Here is a 22,500-nt window from a genome sequence, read left to right as displayed (position 1 = left end):
GCACTGAACGTCTCCTATTATTAACATTAGCCTATATTCTGCCGGTGCTTCATTTTCAGCCACTTACACAGGCTCAAATCGGGTATTTATTTAATTATTTATTCATTTATTTACACATGCATATAAGCATCTTAATCTGTCAACAAAGCAATGTCAATATTGAAAATACCTGAAATTATTTCCCACCAATCTGCTTTTTTTTTTCTTTTCTTTTCTTTTCTTTTTTTTTACCAGAAGATACGAGTTTAAAAAGACCTATATGTGAAAGTGCTTTAAACGCAACTCAGAAGTGAATTAACAAGCCAAATCGTTGCGAACTTGCAGTTTGTTTAACTTTACTTTCAGCTGGAAAACTCGATCGTTTAATTGTGCTTTTAATCCGTTGACATTACAAACACAGCGCTATTGATCTGCTCATTATGTGCTCCAACGGGCACAGGTGAGAGTTTCAAAATAAAATAAAAAAGTGCTCAGACGTTTAATCAAGCTCGCTATAAACGGATTAATATGAGTAAATAAAGTTAGGAGAACTGGGGGGGAAAGCCACGGATCAATAGATGCGCACGGAATAACTCTGAGGTCGCAGCTTTCACCTGCACATGAGGCGTCAGGTTCAGACTCTCAGTACATGTTCATAGTCTTAATAGCGAGACGGCGATGAAGCGATTATGCGACTCAGGTGTTAGTGATGTGATGGATCAAGGATTGAATTTACTTACCTCTGCGAAACGAGCAGAATTCCAGGGAACGGTGTTGCAGTGTAGCGGCGTGTGTTTGCAGCGGTGTCCACTTCTCCTTCTTCTCTTCTCCCTCTCTCTCTCTCGCTGTTTCCCAGCCTTCGCCTTGCGTTCCCATTCGCTGCCCCTCTCCCTCTCTCTCGCCTCTCCCTCGCTCTCTTCCCAGTCTGTGGAGTAAAATCTTGATGATACACTTACAGAAGTTTGCCCTTTGTCTGATTTAATCCCGTTCGTTTCACCTTTTTTTTGTGTGCCGAGGACAGAGGGCAGCGCGGTGCGTTTGCGGAACAGAAGAGACGATGCGCAAACACTCTTTCTCCAAAAACAGCGAGGTTTTGAGCCTCATTAATGTCTAACTTCCGAAATAATGCTTCGCTGGAATTTTGTCCGTGTACGCGTTTACGTGAGGTATTATATTTACAATCGTCTAAATATCGGTGTTTACACAATATAAATCATAAAGCCTAAAAAAATAAACAATTAATTGAATAAAAACAATGCTTTCGAACTAATAATCGAACTTACGCCAAATGATCTGAATATCTTATTTTACCAAAAGCATTAAGGTTTAACTAAATTGCCGGAAATACAGTCAAAATGCTTCTTCTTCTTTTTTTAATTAACAAAAATACATCAATAAAGCAATCCTCATTAAATGCTAAGAAAAAAAAAAAAGAAAAAAAAAAGTCCTAAGCAATATTTTGTAAAATACCCGCTAACAATAAATTATTCACTCCTATTTCCCTGTAATTGTCTAGCTACTGTACGCTAGATGGCAGCCCGATCCAGACATTATAAGCCTGTAAAGCCTGTAGTGAAGCGCGAGCTTCAGTATTCATGCACAAAAAAAGCCGGTTTGCTTTGCCATTACAGCAGGAACTTCCGCCCTTATTGGATCAATAAAAACAACACCGGTAAACAATAACATTCAGAATCACCTTTTAAGTGTCAAAACATTAGGCTTCGCCCTCTGTGTCTAAGCTATCGACCTTTTATTCCCTCTCTCCGTCATGATATCGCATCCCATTATATAGACGCCGCTATTACAGTGGCCAAACTGGCAGCAGCTCGCGCGCATCCCGGTACTTTTACTTCGTCTTTTGCGCCGTTCATTGAGAACTGCACGCGACGAATGTGTGCATTTTATTGCTGATCATTTTGTTGATCGGTGTGATTTGGATTACTTGGTGATGGAATCATTAAAAGCGGTGAAATGTGTGCTGCATGTGTAACCGTTGACATATCGGGGATCAGCCAATGTTCGTAGCCTAATTAAGACTACAGCTTTGAACAAAGCGTCCCAAAACTTTCAGGGGTTCGACTCGAGCCCCTTTCACCCCCGCGCCACTATTTATTTCACATGCGTTCTGCTCGCCCTTAGCTTTTCACCCGGTCTAACCGGGGTTTCTTCCTCTTTAGCGACAATAGACGGTCCGTTCTAATCGGGTTTCAAAGTAAATAGCGGCGCAGGGGCGAGCGCAATGGAAATCGCGCTTGTCAGACTCCCCCCGTCCCTCCCCCCCCTCTCGCTCTCTCTCTCTCTCTCTCTCTCACTCACTCAGTGTGTCCCCCCCCCCCTCCCCCCCACACCCACCCAGTCGTAGGTAGCAAGGAGCGAGGACTCTAACCAATGGAGTGAAGGAGGCTTGGCTAACCTTAGCCTCCCATTTTCTCTCTCCCCCCTCCATGCAGGGTTCTGACCAGTCAGTCGCCTTTGATTATCAGTTGCCAGCAGCCCCTCTCTTGGCTCCTTGACACGAGCACCATATAAGGCGCAGCGATCTCCATAGAAACGTGTCAGTTTCAATAGTAGTGTCAAAGTTCACTATATACAGACATTCGCGCAGATCTCCGTTTCGGAAACGCTGCTCCACTGGTCCTCCCGTTAAAACGCATTCATTTTTGCTGGGGTCTCCTGCTTCTTGCATATTCTATTAGTTGTTTTTTTTCTCTCTCTCTCTCTCTTTATCCTCGCTCCGTTCCGACTGGAGAGGTGAAACTGCAATAGGCTCTCGGGCGACGTTGTTTTTCTGCTGGACCAGATGAGCTTTATTCATGAACATAGATAGAGAATTTCGCTCTTCAGTGTTTCCTTCTCTCCAACCACGAAGACGGAGAAAGGAGCGGAGAAGGGAAAAAAGAAGGGAATTTATTTCGCATCGCACTTTGGATCTCGGAGCCACCAGCGAGTTTTTTACATTTTTTATTTCGCCGTCAATGTGAAGAATATTTATTAAGATATTTTAAGAAAAAAAAAACTGATTTCCGTTACGTCTGGCTTCGCTTTCTCTACGCGACCGGGGCTCCCGAATGGCTGACTGCGAGCTACCTTGGAACTGGCCTCCCGACAACTGCATATCCTAATCGGGTGCCTTGTTCTGCGACTCTTCGCATGCTGTTTTGAATGCATCGATTGTTTTAGGTTTTTTGCTGTTTTTTCTTCTTCGTCTTCTTCGTCTTCTTCTTGTTCTTTTTCTTCCTATGAGATTGACCGCTCCGGCTTGACTTCCGCGCTGCCGTTTCCGTCCGCGATTCTCCCCTTTGCAAGCTCCGACGTCCGAGCGACCGGTTCGCTTGAAAGCACTTTTCGGGCCCGAGATATGGCAATGGTAGTTAGCGTCTGGCGCGATCCGCAGGAAGACGTGGCCGGAGGAGCGGCGAGCGGCCCGAACCCCGCAGCGCAGCCGGCGAGGGAGCAGCAGCAGGCGGCGTCAGCGGCACCGCACACCCCGCAGACACCCAGCCAGCCGGGAGCGCCGTCCACCCCAGGCACGGCCGGAGACAAGAGCAGCCAGAACTCAGGCCAGAGCCAGCAGCACATCGAGTGCGTGGTTTGCGGAGACAAATCGAGCGGCAAGCACTATGGCCAGTTCACCTGCGAGGGATGCAAAAGTTTCTTCAAGCGGAGTGTCCGGAGGAACTTAACGTATACGTGCCGTGCCAACAGGAACTGTCCTATTGACCAGCACCATCGCAATCAGTGCCAATACTGTCGGCTCAAGAAGTGCTTAAAAGTGGGCATGCGGCGGGAAGGTGAATATATATATTTCTTAATGCAGCACACTACTACACTAATATTCCATTCATCAGACAGTCTTATAGAAGCGTGTTAGCTAGAGAACAGATTGCACGCAGAACACAAGAAAGCGGAATTTTTTAGATATATATTTTTTTATTGTCTGCTAAAGAGTGTCAGAAGAACCAAGACACACATATATCACGCATGTACACCAGAATAGGCATGCTACAAACAGAAAGCATTTTGTTTACTCAGTGTAATATCACGCAGCTTAGCCCATAGGCTAGATGCCTCCATTTCAAGTCAGTCAATTACACGAGATGTAAGTGCTATTCCTTAAGTCTTCGTGTGTGTGTGTGTGTGTGTGTGTGTGTGTGTGTGTGTGTGTGTGTGTTATAGTAGAAGTGAGCATGGTGTAGTAATTGTATATATACACGATTTTATAGAGGCCTAACTCATGTGCATAGAGAACGCGGGTTTGTATTATTACTGAAGGAAGTTGTAGTGTGTGTGTGTGTGTGTGTGTGTGTGTGTGTGTGTGTGTTTAGAGGCCTGTCCCAGTCTCAAGCATATGAACAAAGCGGGATCAACTTATGCTGAACGTCTTTGTACTGTACAACTAACTGTACTATTTTTGTCCGATTTAGTCTACTTTCTCGCTAATGGTAGATTTGGCGAATTTAATCTGAATTTCTTTCAACTGGGGAACATAATAGGTTATTTGTCCTCGGTCTATTAGCTAAGCTAATTCAGACAGTTTATCTAACACATCAAATGTATTGTTATAATTCCACAATGTATATTTCTTTTGCTTATATATTTTTAATAGTGTATAGAGATGTCGAGGCTATAGCAGGGCTGTAGAGCAGGCTTATAATAGTGCGGAATAAGGTATGAGCAGTGCTTTTAAAAAGCTATGTGTAAATCATCAAGGCTAACAATCAGTCATATAAATATTGCATTAAATATCAGTTGGTCGCCGTGTTTTGCGTTCGTGTGTGTGTGTGTGTGTGCGTGTGTGTGTGTGTGTGTGTGTATGCTTGTGTGTGTGGGAGTTCATGTATGGCTTTATGCAGGGACCTAAATGAAAAATCAAGATTAATATTTACAATCGTAGCTGAAGCTATATTTGAGTCTATGAAGACTCCAACCCGCAGATTATAAGTATAAATAAAAAACTTAGTAGTATTTTTTAATAAACTAATGCTGCAGTAAATACACTCCAGAACACTTACCATATGCCAGTTGTAAATACAGATGATTCAGAGGTAGGCTACTATTTTGTTATTATTATATATATATATATATAAATATTTCTTTTAATAAACAAGATTCCACACAAATGATGTTTCTCAGTTCTGGATGCACATTTCCTCTCTCTCTCTCTCTTTTCGTCAGCGGTTCAGCGAGGAAGGATGCCTCCAACCCAGCCGAACCCAGGCCAGTACGCGCTCACCAACGGGGACCCTCTGAACGGCCACTGTTACCTCTCCGGATACATCTCGCTACTGCTGCGTGCCGAGCCTTACCCCACGTCCCGGTACGGCAGCCAGTGCATGCAGCCCAATAATATCATGGGGATCGAGAACATCTGCGAGTTGGCGGCTCGCCTCCTCTTCAGTGCCGTGGAATGGGCGAGGAACATCCCTTTCTTTCCCGACCTGCAGATCACCGACCAGGTGTCACTTCTCAGACTCACATGGAGCGAGTTGTTCGTGCTAAACGCGGCGCAGTGCTCCATGCCGCTACACGTGGCGCCGTTGCTCGCCGCCGCTGGCCTGCACGCGTCGCCCATGTCCGCCGACCGCGTCGTGGCCTTCATGGATCACATTCGCATCTTCCAGGAGCAGGTCGAGAAGCTCAAGGCCCTGCACGTCGACTCGGCCGAGTATAGCTGCATCAAAGCCATCGTGCTCTTCACGTCAGGTGAGTGATGAGGCCTGCATACTCGAAGGGCAGAGCGAGGGATAGAGAGGGGTTGTGCTGGACAAAACAAGGCCTACGAGGACATGTAGGTGTGCAGGAAGGCGCTCGTGCTGGCTTGAGGTTTTGAGAGCAGTTTGTATTTAGTAGATAAATCAGAGTGAGCGCGCGCACGCACGCGGTACAGCCTGCACTGGAAAATAATTCTAAGTCTTTCTAATTGTAATAATTTTAAATAGCAGGCTATAGTAAAGGGAAAGGATTTTGCAGGCGGATTAGGATTAGGTACATAATATATAACGGCACCCATGCGATCGTAAAGCATAATTCTAAAAACAATAATCTGGGCTATTCGTGATATAGTAATTTACAAATGTTTATTTTCATTCGTGACTTTGCATAAAAGCACACGCATTAATACATTTGGACGCATTTTGAAGATACTTGTAATTTTTCTGTATATCGATTGCTTATTCAGGACGATGTAGGCGAATTGTTTGCGTTCTCACTGTTCAGAAATTCACATTAAGAGACGTCCATATTTATTTAATTTTTTTTAATGGAAAAAGGCGTAAAAATCATAGCCAGCATGAACAAAAACAGTGTTTTGGTGAATATATTGCCAGTTTCAAAATCCACCATCACTAGACGCAAACTGTGGTTAGTTTTATGCAAAACAATCGACCTACATTCCTTTTATGGTTATAAAATTACCTCTAAAATTAAAATAAAATATTTTGCATAATATAATTTTTAGAATGTAGCCTAACTGAGGCAATCATTTTTAAATGGTAATGTTTTTTTAAAAAAAGGAAACAAAATAGGCTGCTAATAATTAATGAAATAATTAACTGTTGTCCTGATGTATTATGCGTGCTTTATAATTGTAGATTTTGATTTGGGTCACAGAATCGAGCATTGAACGTTAAATGGTGTATTTATTATTGCATAAAATGTAACGATAAACACCAAGTAAGAAGCTCGAGTCGTTTGTTTTTCCTTTAGCAAAACATGTTTTGACTGCCGGCCAGAGCGGGCACACAGAGGAAATATTTCATTCTGTGCATTTAGCCAAACTGTCGCTTAGTGTCATTGACATACAGTAAAAATGTTCCTCTCATTGGGCACCAGTATTATTTCTCATGTCATCGCGCTTATTTCTAAAAAAAAAAATATATATATATATACATATTTATATATATATACATATATATATATATGTATATATATTTCGAATGACGTTAAGATTTTCAGTTTTGATAGGCCCCGGCTCTTAGGGCATTGTGTAGCCTAACATAATTTCCAATAGCAGGCAGTGTTACTGGTGCTTCCTTGTTTCTTTTTTTTTTCTTTTTTTTTGTTTAATTGATTTGTTTGTTTGTTTGTTTATTTATTTAGCGTTGGGTTTTCAACCATGATTTATATAGGCCTATATAGAAGGTATACTGTTAAATCTGTGCTCAACTTTAGTCTCCCTAGTAATGACGTCAGCCTGAATCTTAGTTACCATTAGTTACCATTCTGGCACAGTATTGCTCTTTATGTGGTCCAAGACTTTGTGCCTGGATCGTGCAACAAATGTGCACAGTATAAAAAAGGATAAACTGGGTCGAGTTGGAGTGTATCTCTATTTATCTTAGCTTAAACTCGAACCTAAGAAAACAATACGAGTTAATACTTCAAGTCGGTTTGTGAAAGGTAACCTAATGTCTCCCTGGTCTGTTATAATCCACAATTTAGACTAGTATAAGAAAGATAATGAAATGCACATCTATTAAGTGTTCATTCCGAATTGTAATATTTTCTCCAGGGGGGAACGTGTCATGTGTTCTGCAGTAGGGTCTGGGTGTGTGTGGAGTCTTCCTGAGTTCAAACCATAAATTATAAACAAATGCGCTCTTACTTACACTTAAGTCTTTCGATTAATTGCACACTGTAGACCCGCAGTCATGATATTTGTTCAGGCTGCTGAGCCTGAGGTTTCATTAATCAGAGATTTTAGCCTGAACTTCCCAGTTCAAAAGTGTAAAAGGTCATAGTACTGAACCGAAGTCCAGTGTAATTAGGATCAATCTCAGTAATGCTGTAGGTGGCATGCCATGTCTGTACAGTACAATGCTTAGCTACATTTACTAATCAAAAGCATGCAAAATCTCTTTTGTTCAGCCGCCATATTGTCATACTACGTACTAATTGGGCTTGTTGGATTGTGTACATTATGTCGGTCGCTGCTTAACTGAATTTAGCAGGTCATGTAGTGTTTATTTATATTTTATATATATATAATGAAAGCACAAGGCTAAATGACTAAGGTAGATACAGCTACCGGATATGGATCTTTCTGGACAGGAAATATATTTGTTTTCGTGTTATGAGTTTTAACAGTTTTTACATGAATGTGACTGTCTAGTCGACTAAAACCATTGTAATAAATTTGTCTTCAGCGAGTTCGCCTTTGCCTGCTCCCCCATCCACAGCAGAGCACAAGCAAATAGGAAATAAATGACTCTACAGCATCTGGAAAGTAATTAGCTCGTAATTTCAGTTATTACCAAAGCCCGTGTCTTTCAAAAATATGTGGCTAAGATATTTCCATAATTTTATACAAAACATGGCCGCCTGCTTCCATGTTCTCCATTAGGCCGTAAAATCCAGCTTTAACACTGACACATTGATAAAGATACACAAGGCTTTGTTTGGTTTGATTTAAGAGTGTGGGATCTTCTGTAGTGTTCAGGCAACTCTTGGGGAATTGCGCAGCCGTGTTGTTTATTTACATGACAGACACACTCATGATGCATGATGGGGCTTGCGTTGTTGGGTTGGGGTTTCTTTTGTCAATAACAGCGCCGATGCTACATAATAACCCAATCTCTCTTTCTCTCTTCTTTTCTTATTTTTATGTTGTTTCGTGCGCTCAGACGCTTGCGGCCTGTCGGATGCGGCCCACATTGAGAGTCTGCAGGAGAAGTCTCAGTGCGCTCTGGAGGAGTATGTGAGGAGCCAGTACCCGAACCAGCCGAGTCGCTTCGGCAAGCTGCTCCTGCGACTTCCCTCACTGCGTACCGTATCTTCATCCGTCATCGAGCAGCTGTTCTTCGTTCGCTTGGTAGGTAAAACTCCAATTGAAACCCTCATCAGGGATATGTTGCTATCCGGGAGCAGCTTCAACTGGCCCTACATGTCCATTCAATGATCCCAGCGAGCGTGCGAAACAATAAAAAAAAAAAAAAAAAAACCGAGAGACTAAAGGACCAAAACTCTACAACCCTCCTTTCAAGAAGACTATATCTATATCTATATATATATTAGAGGACCTCGTTTCTGATCACATTGGAAGACTTTCTTTTTTTTGTGTTGGACCGAAATGGAATACTACGTAATGTACAAAGATAAAAGCCCCGGACTTAACTCCTATGTAAATCCATCGTCATCGTCAAGAACACTCTCCATTTTTGTAAAATACTAGTCTTTATTTTCCTTTTTTTTGTAAGAAAAGAAGAAAAATCAAAAACAAAATACGTACAGATAAATTGAAGAACATCATATGCGCAGTAAAAATGAATCAAAACCTAGCGGGAAAGTAACGTTCCCAAGCAATTATAAGAAATGTCCTGTGTCTGTGTATCTCTGTTTTGTATTTTTTCTGGTTCTAAACCAGTATTTTTCTGTGATTCTCTACTAATGATTTTGATATAACATTTTGCTTCTTATACTGAGTGCGATATATGTTGTTGAAGCTATGTTCTCCAAGAATTAAAATTGAAGTGACAATTTAAAACATAAAAAAAAAATAAAGAAAATTTTAGACAAATAAGAAACAGTCTAATCGCTATGACAATATCACTGATGGTTGAACTCCCCCACCCCCCCACTCCCTCCCCCCTGCCCCCCCGCCCCCAATTGATGCTCTATGGACATGCAACTGCGGCAAACCTGACCTCATGGACAATTGAAGGAGAGGACGCCTTGGTCGTGTGTGTGAGTGCGTGTGTTGAGTCAATCATCAGTCAAAGAGGAAAGACATGGAAAATTAAAAGCACTTTTAATATATCATTTTCAAAAATACATTTTGTTTGTTTTGTCTTGATATTTTCGTTGTTTCTTTTTTTATTGGTTGTTGCTTCCATTTTGCTCAATCCATGATATGTTTGTGCAGAAGGGTCGCTTGATGAAGTTGTGTGATGGTGACTATACTATTAAAAAAAAGAAATAGGCAACCATGGCTCTCTCTGAGCAGATTTCATGTGGTTCATGTTATTTAGATGTCACGTTGATGGCGGGTTTCCGGTGTGTTGCTTCATTATTATTATTATTATTATTATTATTATTATTATTATTACATTGCAAAATTCTCCATATTAGACTTTCCCTTTACTAAAGAACACGATACACACATATGTGCCTAATTACACCACAAGACATGAAGCATTTTTTTGTAATACTTTGGAATAATTGCCCCAGCTGCAACTTTGTAACGAGGGTTTTGTCCATTTTTTATTAGATGAATGAGACTTGTTACAAATGCAGCCGCACAATTATACATGGGGTCCATTTTCTATTCTGTGCAGATTTTTCAGCTTTACATTAGCTCGAGACACCACTGTCTCTCTCTGTGTGTGTGTGTGTGTGTGTGTGTGTGTGTGTGTGTGTGTGTGTGTGTGTGTGTGTGTGTGTGTGTGTGTGTGTGTGTGTGTGTGTGTGTGCGTGTGTGTGTGTGTGTGTGTGCAGAATACGAGTTGTGTGACGTCGTTGCCGACTGGTTCAAAGATCTATGCCTGCTTCAGCACATTAATGTTTAATATTTTTCCCAGACTGGATTGAAGGATTGCTTAAAATCGAGAGAGAGAGAGAGAGAGAGAGAGAGAGAGAGAGAGAGAGAGAGAGAGAAATAAAAGCCTTCCATAGAAATAAAGAGACCAGGCCTGCCTGTCACGGCAGATGAGAAAGAGAAAAATCTCCCCCAAAACCACATACTAATGTTATTTTGTTGTAGGGCTACGGATGTTTCAGTTATGCGTGATCAATCTGGGAAATGTACACTGCTGCGTGTAAACCGGTCGATAGGAACACTAAATGTGATGTATTGTACAAAGACGGTGAGAAATTCGTGTTCAGACTCATATCACTGAGCAAGACTATAGGAGAGAAACCTGCTTGTTTTTCACGACGGTCCCTCGCACATTCGCACACATCTGCACTCCAGTTATCAAGTTTTTGGCTTTAAATGATGCGTGGTTTTTTTTCTCCTGCAGGCCTGAAAAGTATTAATGGATTTGTCTGGTGTGGCTTTAGGAGATGAACTTTTGTGGTCTTATGTTTGGTTCTCAGCTGCATTCTACTGAATGATGGGTTTCCCTAAGAAAAAAGAATAAAGTGTGTTTTTGTTCACGCACTAATTATGAATCCAGACTGTTTTCCGTGAGAACCTTCCAACCACCGTTGACCACTGCGGTTTTTCATGCATCTCACCGATTGGCTTAAAGCTCCTCATAGACTATTTGTGGTGCAGAGTTCAAGAGAAAAAGGGCGCAAAGTTTGGGGTTTTATTTCTCTTTTCGAACCTTGGCAAAGATGTGGGCAATGGTGCTGACTGATTTCGGAGCATGTGTTGGATTTTTTAGAAGAGCTTTTGTAATTTTGTCTCAAATGCGTTCCTACTGAATGGTGAATCATGCCGTCTTACTTTTGTCGCAGGACACTTAGACAAATACCATTTTATTAAACGAAGCTTGGACCATGTAGGTTATTTTGGTCCCATGTGAACATCTATTGCAAAGAGGCTGAATTGAAACTGTGCTAAGACCACGTATAGAGCACAGACGTTTTTTTGATTGATTACCCCAAAGGACCCGAGACAATAGCTCTTTGACTGCTCTTGCTCTTCAATGTTTCTCAAGTTGAGGGTTTTTGAATTGAAAATAGTCGCCGAGTCGCTATCAGGAACGAGAGCAGAAACACACGGGAGCTTTTGTATGAACAAAAAACAGCATGTAAATTGCCCGTGTTTAGAATTATTCATCCAAAGCATCCTACACGCGTTTTCTGATTTGCCCATCGTCATATTGCTTGAATGATATCGATTCGTGGTTCCATGTAGAAGATCCAACTCAGAGTAAATATGTTAGGGAATGCAAGTGTGGCATTGTCTGATTGCTGTGAACTAGCTATGCATAATGTCTCAAATATACTATTGAGCAAAACATTGAGCAGAAACCTGCATTCTAAAGCAAATCGTATTCTTTCAGATTTGTTAGCATCTATGCTATACATAAAGCAACAGCTATGAACAGTATTAGTCTTATAGGCCTGTGTAACAATCTAACAATGCTAGACTTATTCATAAAGGATGTATTACATAGGCTACATTTATCAGAAGAATGAGGTTCGTTTGATTATTAACATTTTGGATGTTTGTGTTAAACCTTAATTGTTGTTATTATTAATATATATATATATATATATTTTTTTTTTTAATTTATTAATCTGCCATCGATTTTACCTCATAAATTTGTCCACTGAAAGAACAAGGTACACAGTTGTTCCCGTAGAAAACAAATGGGTTCTTTGGGATAAGTGCGTCATTAATATTAGCTCAGTTGTGCTTGGCTGAGTGGATATTTATCTGATACTTTCTGGTTGTTTGGTTATAGTTTACAGGGTTTGATGTGTCTAGCTTTTAGGTAAAAATGTATGCTATGAAAAGGCTCTTAAAGGTTTGACGTGAAACGTTTGCAAGGTACTGTTATTCAAAACGTTAAACTACTTCAGTCAGACACTTTAAAGTTAACAACGCTATGTAATTGCAAATAAAGGGTCTAAGATTTATTTATCCATCATTTACTATATCTATCTATCTATCTATCTATCTATCTATCTATAGCATTTACTGTATATGACTACATTAAATACACTGTGGAAAAAAATGTTCATACGATATCATACATATGTCTTTATGTATTCTACCACACCAGAGATTACATGCAGTGGACCTGAGATGACACTGCATTGCACTCAAAGGTTCCTCAAAGGGTTCTTTGTAATAGTTAAAGGTTTTTAGCTTCTTTAAAAGGTTATAGTTGAAAGCCTGTTCTGTTATAAGAACAATTTACTCTTGGGTTCTACATAGAACTTTTGACGGTTCCCCCAAAGGACAACCAAAATAACATTAAGGGTTCTAGATTTGACCTCCCCACCCACCCCACCCCACCAAGAGTGTACTATTAATATTTCTGCCTAAATCCATGTCCAAAGAACTCCCCAGTAAGCTCTAAGTCATGGATCACATCCAACACAACAGGATATAAAATGTCCCCAGTTGTGAATGTAACATAAGGGTGTGTGTGTGTGTGTGTGTGTGTGTGTGTGTGTGTGTGGTCGGGTCTGCATGGTGTGAGGGAAGCAGGCGAGAAAGCACAGATCGCTGTGTAAGCGATCCCTTTGTGTTGATTTAGGAAGACGTTTGCTGTATATAACGTTCAAGGCTGATAATATCATTGCCTGGCCAGATAAATAAAGCAGTGTCCAAAGCATCGGGTCAGCTATCGATCCCTTCTGCCAGCTGAGAGAAAGGGAATGAGACGACACGGACGAGGAGAAGGAGGTGGTGGTGGTAGTGGAGGAGAAAGAGCAGAAGGAGGGGGGCTTCTCTTATTAGCATTCCATACCCATGGACCACCAGTGACAACTGAAAGAGATATCTAACTCAACACCCTGCATTTTCTTTTCTAGTGTTAGCCATCATTTCAGCGAACACATGTAGGCAGCTTCTTAATGGCACTCACTCTTCACATGTTAACAGATCAGCAATGTATTTAGGCAATATCGACAAGCAGTGTCAGATCATGTTAATACATATCGACATGGTGTTATTGCAAATACACTATTTATAGCAATTATCCTGTTAGACTTTGGCCCAAAAAACAAAATATGTCGATTGAATTGGGGGAGGAAAATAGATTCAGTTTTTGCAAAATGAAAAAAAAAGGGGGGGGGGGGACAACAAAGAAAAGTTCAACTTATGCGTGAGTAAAACGAGTAGGCAGTTTTAATCACATCATCATTTTTATTTTTAAAATTAGCACAGCCGAAAGTAGCTACAAACACTTGTTGTAAAAATAAATATGCACATTAGTATTTAGTATTTAAAATAATATCCACTCCACTGAATCAGTAAAGAAATGCAACAAATTTGAGAAGTTTTTCTTGGTACTCGTGACAATTTGTACTTTGGGAATATACAACTAAAATCTTGTCCAACACTGACAGCTGTTTATCACTTAGTGAGTTCTTTCCAAGTTTTTTTTTTCTCCTCCCACCCTCAGACCCGTCTCTGTCTTGCTTTGTTGGTTTAAATTATGCACGTCTCTCCGGAATGCCAGTCACGAGTCCAAACTTTGCGTCCAACCTCCCACATGAAATGATCCCCCCTTAAAGGGGGCTCAATATGTCTCAATCTGCACTTCACTTCAGTCAAACCATTTGGGTATATAAGGACAGGCTCCAGAAAAGCATTAATTAGAGAACGACGCCTCGGACGTGGACAACACTCTTCCCAGCGAGCACTACCAGAAAGTGGACAAGAAGGACACACGAAGCGTTACTCGGAGCTCCTTTGGAGAAAGTAAGAAATTTGTTTTCATTTGTCCCTCTTAAACGTGCGCGTGTGTGACCAGGGACTTTTTTTTTGTGCGCGCGTGCGCGCGCCTGTAGTGAATCTGCGCGCTCCCGTGTTTGGGTATAATAGAGGAGAACACAGAGAGAGAGAGAGAGAGAGAGAGAGAGAAGGGGGAGGGAGCTAGAGTTAAAAAAAAAAAAAAACACACACTAAGAGAGCAGAGGATGTGTCCGTGTGTGTATGACTAGAGCTGTCATTAACAACAAATTAATCAGCACGTAACATTTAAAGTCGAGAGGGACAGTTTTCCCGGTTTGTCTCCGCGCTTATGGAGAAATAAATTACGGCCAGGAAGGGGGGGGGGTGTTTGGGGTGGATCGGAAAGCAAAGTTTGGTCTGAAAGCGTGCAACAAGATATAACAGAGTCGAGGAAATGCGGGACTTAAGCAAAATATCTTCAGACTTTCTGCTTATGTACTTACAATTGAAGAATTCAGTGACTCGGTATCAGTTAGAAATGAAAATGTGAATGATGATATCGTTCATCTTAATAGGATCCTACAAATCTTCTACGCTATAGTATTCCTAGAGTGTGAGACATACCTGTTGCTAAGCTCCACACAAATAATAGGCTGCTCTGACCAGCTATTCTCCAGTCTTTATTCCCTGATAAACACGGTGACGTCACATTATCGTGAAATCTCCCAAACAAAGCTCATGTAATTACTGTGTTAATTCACTCAAGCAAATATGTTTCCACGGGCCATTATGAGCACACTTTCCGATCCGCCCATCATACACAGACAGAATCTAATCCTGCTCTTACATACCTGCTAACGCCCCGGATTTTCAGCTATGTTTACTGGCTATTTTTATAATATACACCAGATGGTTTGTACCGGTGCAACCGCAGCCAGCAAGTTTCTCAATTTACTCAGCAGCACTTTGTTGCAATTACACTTCATGCTGGGACCAAATGTAACAGTGACCCATTTTCCATACATTATATTTTCATTGGCCATCATATAGACAATCCAGCAGCATGTTCAACCGCGCTATTAATAAGTTACACAGACCTTATGAATTTGCTGTGAAGTTGGGAAACATACATAAACAAATAAATATATTATATTATATTATATTATATTTATATACAATTTATAAATATTACATTTCTTTATATCAATATATAATTTGGATACTTAATAGTTTAGCTGAGATTTCATATAAACCTCAAACGTAGGATATATTTTAGGGGTTTTTTTGTGTGTGTGTGTGTGTGTGTTTGTTTGTTTGTTTTGTTGTTATTCATTTTAATTGTATTTATTTGTTTTACGTATTTTACGTAGGCCTGGGTATTACACATCCAGTAAGCCACAGATGTGACCGTTTGCTTGACAGGCTTAGTGAATTATGTCGTTCTTAATATCGCTCTAATTTAGTTTTTATTTGACTAATTTCTCAGCACGGCTTCTATTTTCTTTGATAATAAATGACCGAAGCGTTTTTGTCGAGGGAGATTTTTCATCCCCACCATATTGAGCGGCTCTTGACAGAGGTATTATGTCCCTTGCACTGGTGCTGGTCTCTGATCCCGCGCCTTTCGGCCCTTTATCCCGCCTGTCTTGCCTATAGTCGTCGCAATTTGTGCGTTTGATAAATACGCACACGCACACGCGCGCGCCCGCGTTCCTCTACTGAACACGTGCGCGGCGGCCACACGTAAACTGCTCCCGTACTGAGATCCAGCGGTGAGGGATTAACCAATGCCAAAACCCGGCCTATACCGTGTACATTATAAGCTCTCTGTCATTAATGTAGACGTTAGATATTACTGCAGTGTGCTTATATTTATACATTTTACGGCTCGAGTAAATATAGGCTAATTCAGTCATATAATTAAATTATGCTTTACCTAAATTATTCAAAGCAAACCCGAACACATGAAATGTTTATCTAAGTGCAGCTGAAGTGCAGCTCTGTCACACTTCTTTCTGCCATGCATAGGAATCATTTTAACAGTAAAAATGGCCTTCCAATGCCTCAGCTCTCAAATCTGCCATGTGTGTAACCGCAAAACCAGCTTGCTGGAGGATATGCATGTGTGCTCCAAAAGATGGGGGTCGCTAGGAGCTGAGGAGAGAGAGAGAGAGAGAGAGAGAGAGAGAGAGAGAGAGAATGAAGGTTGGGGGTTTAAGGGAGGGGTTTCGGGGAATGGCCTTTCTTTCAGAATGACCTGGCCCCTCTCTTCAAAGGCAAGGCAGAAACTAACGGTCTTAATCTGAGCGAGAAAATTGTCTTCCTTCTATTAGGACCGGGGACATGTGTGTTCTTTCTCTCCCGCTCGTCCAGCTTCTGTTTTGCTCGTCATTAAAATGCAGGAGGCTCCCACACGGTCAGCACACGCACCAAATATTTCATCTGTACTACACACATCTTTGGGTGGGATTATGGCTGAAACTCGTTTACACACGCACACACACGCACACACACACACACACACACACACACACACACACACCTGCACATTATTCTTAACAGAATAGAGACTGGCCTACTACTGGACAGAGTAGACGGAGAGTCAGGGGTGGACTGACGGTTTTGGGGTTGTTGTTTTTTTTTTTGTTTGTTTGTTTTTTCTTGTGTTTTTTTTTTTTTTTGGTTGGGTTTTTTTTGTTTTTGTTTTTTTTGTTTTTGGTGGCAAAACTGAGAGAAAAAAAAAGAATGGATCACAAAGTTCGCTATAATTCATCTACACCCCGACACATCATCTCTCTTCCCACCACTGTGTGGTAAGAACGAAAGACCCAGCTGTAGTCTTCATCACATCACGCCTCATCTCATTTTTGCACTGTACTGTAGCCTAGGCAATCAGAAACAGGTACACCCACCATAAACGATTTGCACTAGATGCATCCACGCGTGGTCTTTATATACAAGATTATAGCATTCTGAAGGAGTAGTAAATGAATGAAAACCGCCCTTACACAACAAACGCACCTCAATATAGTCGCCATTTGGATAAATAGATACATAGCTGCAACATGGTATTCAACATATCCGAAAACACGCTATCGAAGGAAAGCTAAATGGCATCGTGAGTTCGTCACTGAAAATGTGGAAATGCTGAAATGTTGTATGCGACCTGTCAAAGGGCTCACTGGCCGAGCTCCGACCAATCCGCATATGGAGCGCTCAACCATCTACTGCTATATATAGGACAAAAGCACACAAAGCCACGGAGGACTGTTTCAGTGTTTACACGCTAGCTTTTACTTTCCCAATCAAATCATTAATAGTTAAAACCGTCACCAAGACGAATCATTATCATCAGGATCATTTATATGAATATTAGTCATTTAAATATTTAGGCTTTATTGTGACCCAAGCACTTACATAAAATTGAGTATAAGGTGTATAATATACAATTATGTTGTTTTTTTTTGTTGTTGTTGTTGTTTTAAAATAATGATACTCTGATATACTTTACTGATCATCCAAAGTATGCAAGTATGCTCTCGGATTTCTTATGCAGGTCTCTGTTTCCAAATCTTGTTTAGACTCCTTATACGGCCATTAATTAATTAATAGAATTATAAAGTTATGTGTAAAAAAATGTTAAAAAATAAATAAAGTCTGTAATAAATGTCAATTATATGACGCTCTTTGCGGTAAGATATAACGCAAACTCAGGAATTCATTTTATTTTACAGGTCTATTGTAATACAAGTGTTGGACATTTAGAATTAAAAAAAACTTACCGTATAGCAAATTCCCTCTTTTCTGACGTCTATAATAAATTTAACTGAGATGAGACATTTCTTTGTAATATTTCATGCGTGAGAATTATTTTCATCCACATACAAGCATCCAATCACTTAGACGACTTCCAGCAATATTAATGTTATTTATTATTCATAGCAATAGTGTAAAATGCATCAAAATGTCATTTGCTCTACTTATTATTATTATTATTATTATTATTATTATTATTATTATTATTATTATTATTATCCCTCTTTGGAACCTGCATAATTCTGATAGTCTACATGAAACAGTGGACTAGACTACTATGGAATTATGGAAGTATTTTTTGTTTATTTATAACTATTTTCTTCTTCTTGTTGTTTCGACTTATTATTATTATTATTATTATTATTATTATTATTATTATTATTATTATTACTACTACTACTACTACTACTACTACTACTAATATAATGATCATCATAAACAACAACAACAATACTACTACTACTACTAATAATAATAATAAAAAAACTTTGTATACACTTGACTGAGGTATGGCATGTAAGGTTGTTGCTTGGTGTTATATCCGCACATGCGCATTATCGTATGAAATATTACTACATGTGGGTTGTACAGTACATTTGTTTACATGTAAGTTTCTTTTCTTTTTCTCCTTCATTTTTTAATCAATCAATCCTGTTGTAGGTGTTTTGTTATTTAAGAAGTAATTAATGCATGACCACTGTCAGAAGACGGTATATATATTGCTCAGTAAAGGTACAGTAAGGTTTTGCGGTATTTGGGGAATTCTGGGAGTTTGCGGTGGCTGCGGGAGCGCGCGCGGGCTCGGATTCAGTGGTGGGGGCTGCGCGAGATGTTTGTTTCCGCCTTTGTTTGCTAGATGGCGCTCTGTGTTCTGGGACCCTCTGAAAGAGGAATAAACAGCTCCTGCTTCATTTACTGTCCCTTCGCCTTTATACATCGCGCCCTCAACGTTTTTCTTTTTATTGTGCTTTTTACTTTTTTTTTAATTTCTTAATTATATTTTGCTTAAATAGTACCAACTATGCGTTAAATGATAGCGCCAAATATTTTCATTAATTATGTTTCATATTTAATAATGCATTTCTGTTTAATTACAAATAAAAACAACATGATATGTATTGCGTTGAAAACAACATATTATTCTGGGTCTGTTACTTAAAAAGACTTAGGAATTAATTATTTATTTTCATTTATGTTAACGAATTAAGTTTATAATATATATACACTGATATCTTGTAATAGAGTGATTTTGCAAAAAAAAAATAAAATAAATAATAATAATAATAATTATAGGCTCAGAAATTAAGCTAAATTCTTCTCAGTGTTTTAAACCAGCCTGGACATGTTTTAATAGTTTTAGGAACAGTCTGAGTTCTGTTTCAGACACTGAGCTATATTGTTTCACAGCAGATTCGGGTAATGTATTGCATTTTAAATAATAATAATAATAATAAAAATAAAGAAAAAAAGTTTTTCAAGTAAATGTTTATGCACCTAGATATTATAGAGTGGGCTTCTTCTGAACGAATGGTGGACGAGGAATATTTATTTGTTTGTTTGTTTGTTTGTCTGTTTGTTTGTTTGTTTGTTTTTAAACCGGCATCGAATAAGTTCTCAGGGCAAAGAACTTAAACGGGTTTTTATTTTTTGCTATAATGCCCGCTTTGTTTGAGAGTATATATATCATTACATTTTATAAAGCATTGCGGAAATAAGGAGGCATATTCCCACGTAGTAAAAATGCATTGTGTGCTTTGAGCGCAGTGAAGATATATTGCTGCACTTACACTTTCTCTAAATAGAGGCTCGGCCACATTCTGACGTTGATGAATGTGCTAAGACGTGGTGAACATTTAAAGATGTCTTTTAAATGTTCGAGCAGACAGCGGAGAGAACCATCAGCTGCTCCACTCCAATCCCATTTTCACAGGCTTTAAAGAAAACAAGGAGCAGCGAGAAGCTTACCTTCCACTTGAAGTTAAATATTTAACTGTTGGAACTGGAGGGGAAAAGAAACATCATGTAGACTAATATATCAATGGAGAATTTTACAACATGATATAATTTACCATAAATGTTTATTAAAGAATGATCTTTTTTCCCCTTTCTTTTTTAAACATTTACCACAAAAGTTAATTAGGCTATATATATTTTTTGCGACTGATTTTAAACAAAAATTATAACTCATACCGCTAAGTGTGTCTATGGCATATTTCTTTTTGTCTATTTTCCACTTAAATAAATAAATCCATGGCTGTCAATGTGAGCGAAATATAATTGTATCTTTGTAGTTGCAAAACTATATGATTTACTGAAATACTAGAAATAATAAATACTGTGAATGATGTGTAAAAAAAAAATGTTGTTTTGCCAGCGTTTGGTTTTTTTTCTCTCTCTCTCTCTCTCTGTGTGTGTGTGTGTGTGTGTGTGTGTGTGTGTGTGTGTGTGCGTGTGTGTGTGTGTGTTTTCTCAGGTGATCCTATAAGGGAGTTCTCCACCTGCACCAATGTATCCCAACTTAAGTATTTCAATCCTACCATGAATGAGCAAAGGGAAAAAAGAAAGAAAGAAACAAACAAATAATAATAATAATAATAATAATAATAATAATAATAATAATAATAATAATAAAGTGCATTTACTAACGATTATAACATTAATGTGCTCTAACCATACAATTAATTGATTCTGTAAACACTGGGTGTAGCGATTATTATTTTATTGAAACTTATTTCTTGAATTAGTTTTTGGGAAACACATAAATAGCATAAATAAATACATCATCAACCGAGTGTGTGTTTTTTTCGGTTAGTTTGGTTTTGTTTGGTCGTTTATATCACCAACTTTATTAGTCATTAGGTAATAGGGGTTTTTTTTGTTTTGTTTTGTTTTTAATGAAATGTATATAACCAAGCCGACTAAAAGAAACCTCGCTTCCATTACAGTACTCTTTATTTCTTTAATCAAGTGTTAATAGAAACTACAGAAGTAATGATCCCGATATTAATGAATTTGTAAATTAGATTTTGAATCATTGAACTGCGTCCTTCTGTTTAATTGAGTTAATTGAACTTTCGGCCTTACAAAATACAAATAGGACATTTACTACTGCGGGGCTTAAGAAATGTCCTCTAGCGTGAAAATGAGAGAGACCTGGGACTAGAGACAGCCTGAATCACAGCCTTTTACATGCAGGCCTGTGAAGTTGCTTGCTGTCGGGATAGTTAGCGATGTTCTTATATGGACGCTGGCTGCACAAACTCATCTCTTGGGGTTTTAATTAACAAGCTGTCTCGAAGCTGTAGAGAGCCATCAAACAGTTTTCCCTCACCACCAAATCCTCCTTTTCTCCTCCGCAGCCCCGCAGCCCTTAACGCGCTGTTATGGCTCCCAAGGCAACTTTGCGCACACGGTTACTCCAGATTGAATGTAAACGTAATTCGAGGGTGTGTGTGTGTGTGTGTGTGTGTGTGTGTGTGTGTGTGTGTGAGTGTGTGTGTGTGTGTGAGAGAGAGAGAGAGAGAGAGAGAGAGAGAGAGAGAGAGAGTTTGTCAGTTACACAAAACCATTGCTATCTCACTCTCTCACTCACTCACTCACTCACGCGCTCAGGCCTGTGTGGGTCACAGTCGTATGCAACGTGAGCGCGAGGCGGGGGCGAGCTCAGGGTCACACATTCACTCACTCACACTCACACACACACACACACACACACACACACACACACCGCTGTCCATGGTCCTGCGCTCAGGTGCCCGGATGCTCCTGTCAAATTAGAAAGGACAAGTTTCAAATCGCCGCCATCGCCAGTATCTGGAGACTGCCAACAGTTTACAACCTTTAACAAGGTAGCCTGACAGAGCACGAACACACACACACACACACACACACACACTTGTCACGCCGTGTAAGCGCCCACGCGCCTAAGAGGCGGAAAAGACAGTGTGAGATAGAAAGCTCAGGTGATGGGGAAAGACTGCAGCAATAACGCTCTTGAATAGGCTGCACTACTTGTATTCCTATGACCTAAGTGACGTCACTTTAAGCACGCCATCTAATTACACTGGCTACTTACAGCATGTTTAACCTATCTGTGCTCTTCTGACCCATTTTACACTCATTTCACTAAATGTCTTCGGCTGTCTTCTCTAACGAACAGTTTAGGAAACATATTTATACGAGCAAGATGATGTCCTGGGTTATTTTTATTTTTATTTTATTTTATTTTTTGCCCCCCATGGATTAGCAAGGTGAAATAAATATTTAGTTGTGGAACAAAAAAAAAAAGTAAAGTTACTACATGTTCCCTATGTCATATTTCTACTCCCACCTGAAATTAGATTTAAAAACAAAAACAAAGCTGTACTTCTATACATTTTAAAGCGATGGGATGGACCAGTGGGACAAAA

General features: G+C 39.7%; 1 protein-coding gene and 2 long non-coding RNA genes across 4 annotated transcripts in view; 2 read left to right on the top strand and 1 right to left on the bottom strand.

The window, feature by feature from the left end:
- Window positions 1–2,220, bottom strand: part of LOC128599045 (uncharacterized) — a 10,651-nt gene extending 8,431 nt beyond the window's left edge. Inside the window, exons 1-2 of one of the 2 annotated variants that reach the window (XR_008384351.1) lie at window positions 977–2,220; window positions 720–904 (exon numbers count right to left, since the gene is read on the bottom strand). This is a non-coding gene — a long non-coding RNA (uncharacterized LOC128599045). Of the gene's footprint in view, window positions 1–719 lie in introns of both variants that reach the window. The other variant, XR_008384350.1, reaches the window with a different exon arrangement.
- A 233-nt stretch (window positions 2,221–2,453) lies between these two features.
- Window positions 2,454–10,266, top strand: nr2f1a (nuclear receptor subfamily 2, group F, member 1a). The gene is made up of 3 exons (XM_053610413.1): window positions 2,454–3,770; window positions 5,155–5,682; window positions 8,601–10,266. The coding sequence occupies exons 1-3, from the start codon at window positions 3,338–3,340 to the stop codon at window positions 8,873–8,875; spliced, it is 1,236 nt and encodes a 411-aa protein (XP_053466388.1). The 5' UTR covers window positions 2,454–3,337; the 3' UTR covers window positions 8,876–10,266.
- Window positions 10,267–13,681: 3,415 nt separating this feature from the next.
- Window positions 13,682–22,500, top strand: part of LOC128625572 (uncharacterized) — a 21,321-nt gene continuing 12,502 nt past the window's right edge. Inside the window, exon 1 of the long non-coding RNA XR_008388971.1 lies at window positions 13,682–14,302. This is a non-coding gene — a long non-coding RNA (uncharacterized LOC128625572). The remainder of the gene's footprint in view (window positions 14,303–22,500) is intronic.

Source organism: Ictalurus furcatus, chromosome 22, assembly GCF_023375685.1.
Source record: "Ictalurus furcatus strain D&B chromosome 22, Billie_1.0, whole genome shotgun sequence".
Classification (NCBI taxonomy): domain Eukaryota; kingdom Metazoa; phylum Chordata; class Actinopteri; order Siluriformes; family Ictaluridae; genus Ictalurus; species Ictalurus furcatus.
This window is presented reverse-complemented; position numbering and strand designations above follow the sequence as displayed.

Excerpts from the sequence above, each read along its gene's own strand:
- nr2f1a (XM_053610413.1), top strand. The coding sequence starts at position 3,338 with ATGGCAATGGTAGTTAGCGTCTGGCGCGATCCGCAGGAAGACGTGGCC. Across the intron at positions 3,771-5,154 it reads AGTGGGCATGCGGCGGGAAG|CGGTTCAGCGAGGAAGGATG; the intron begins GTGAATATATAT and ends TCTTTTCGTCAG. Across the intron at positions 5,683-8,600 it reads CATCGTGCTCTTCACGTCAG|ACGCTTGCGGCCTGTCGGAT; the intron begins GTGAGTGATGAG and ends TCGTGCGCTCAG.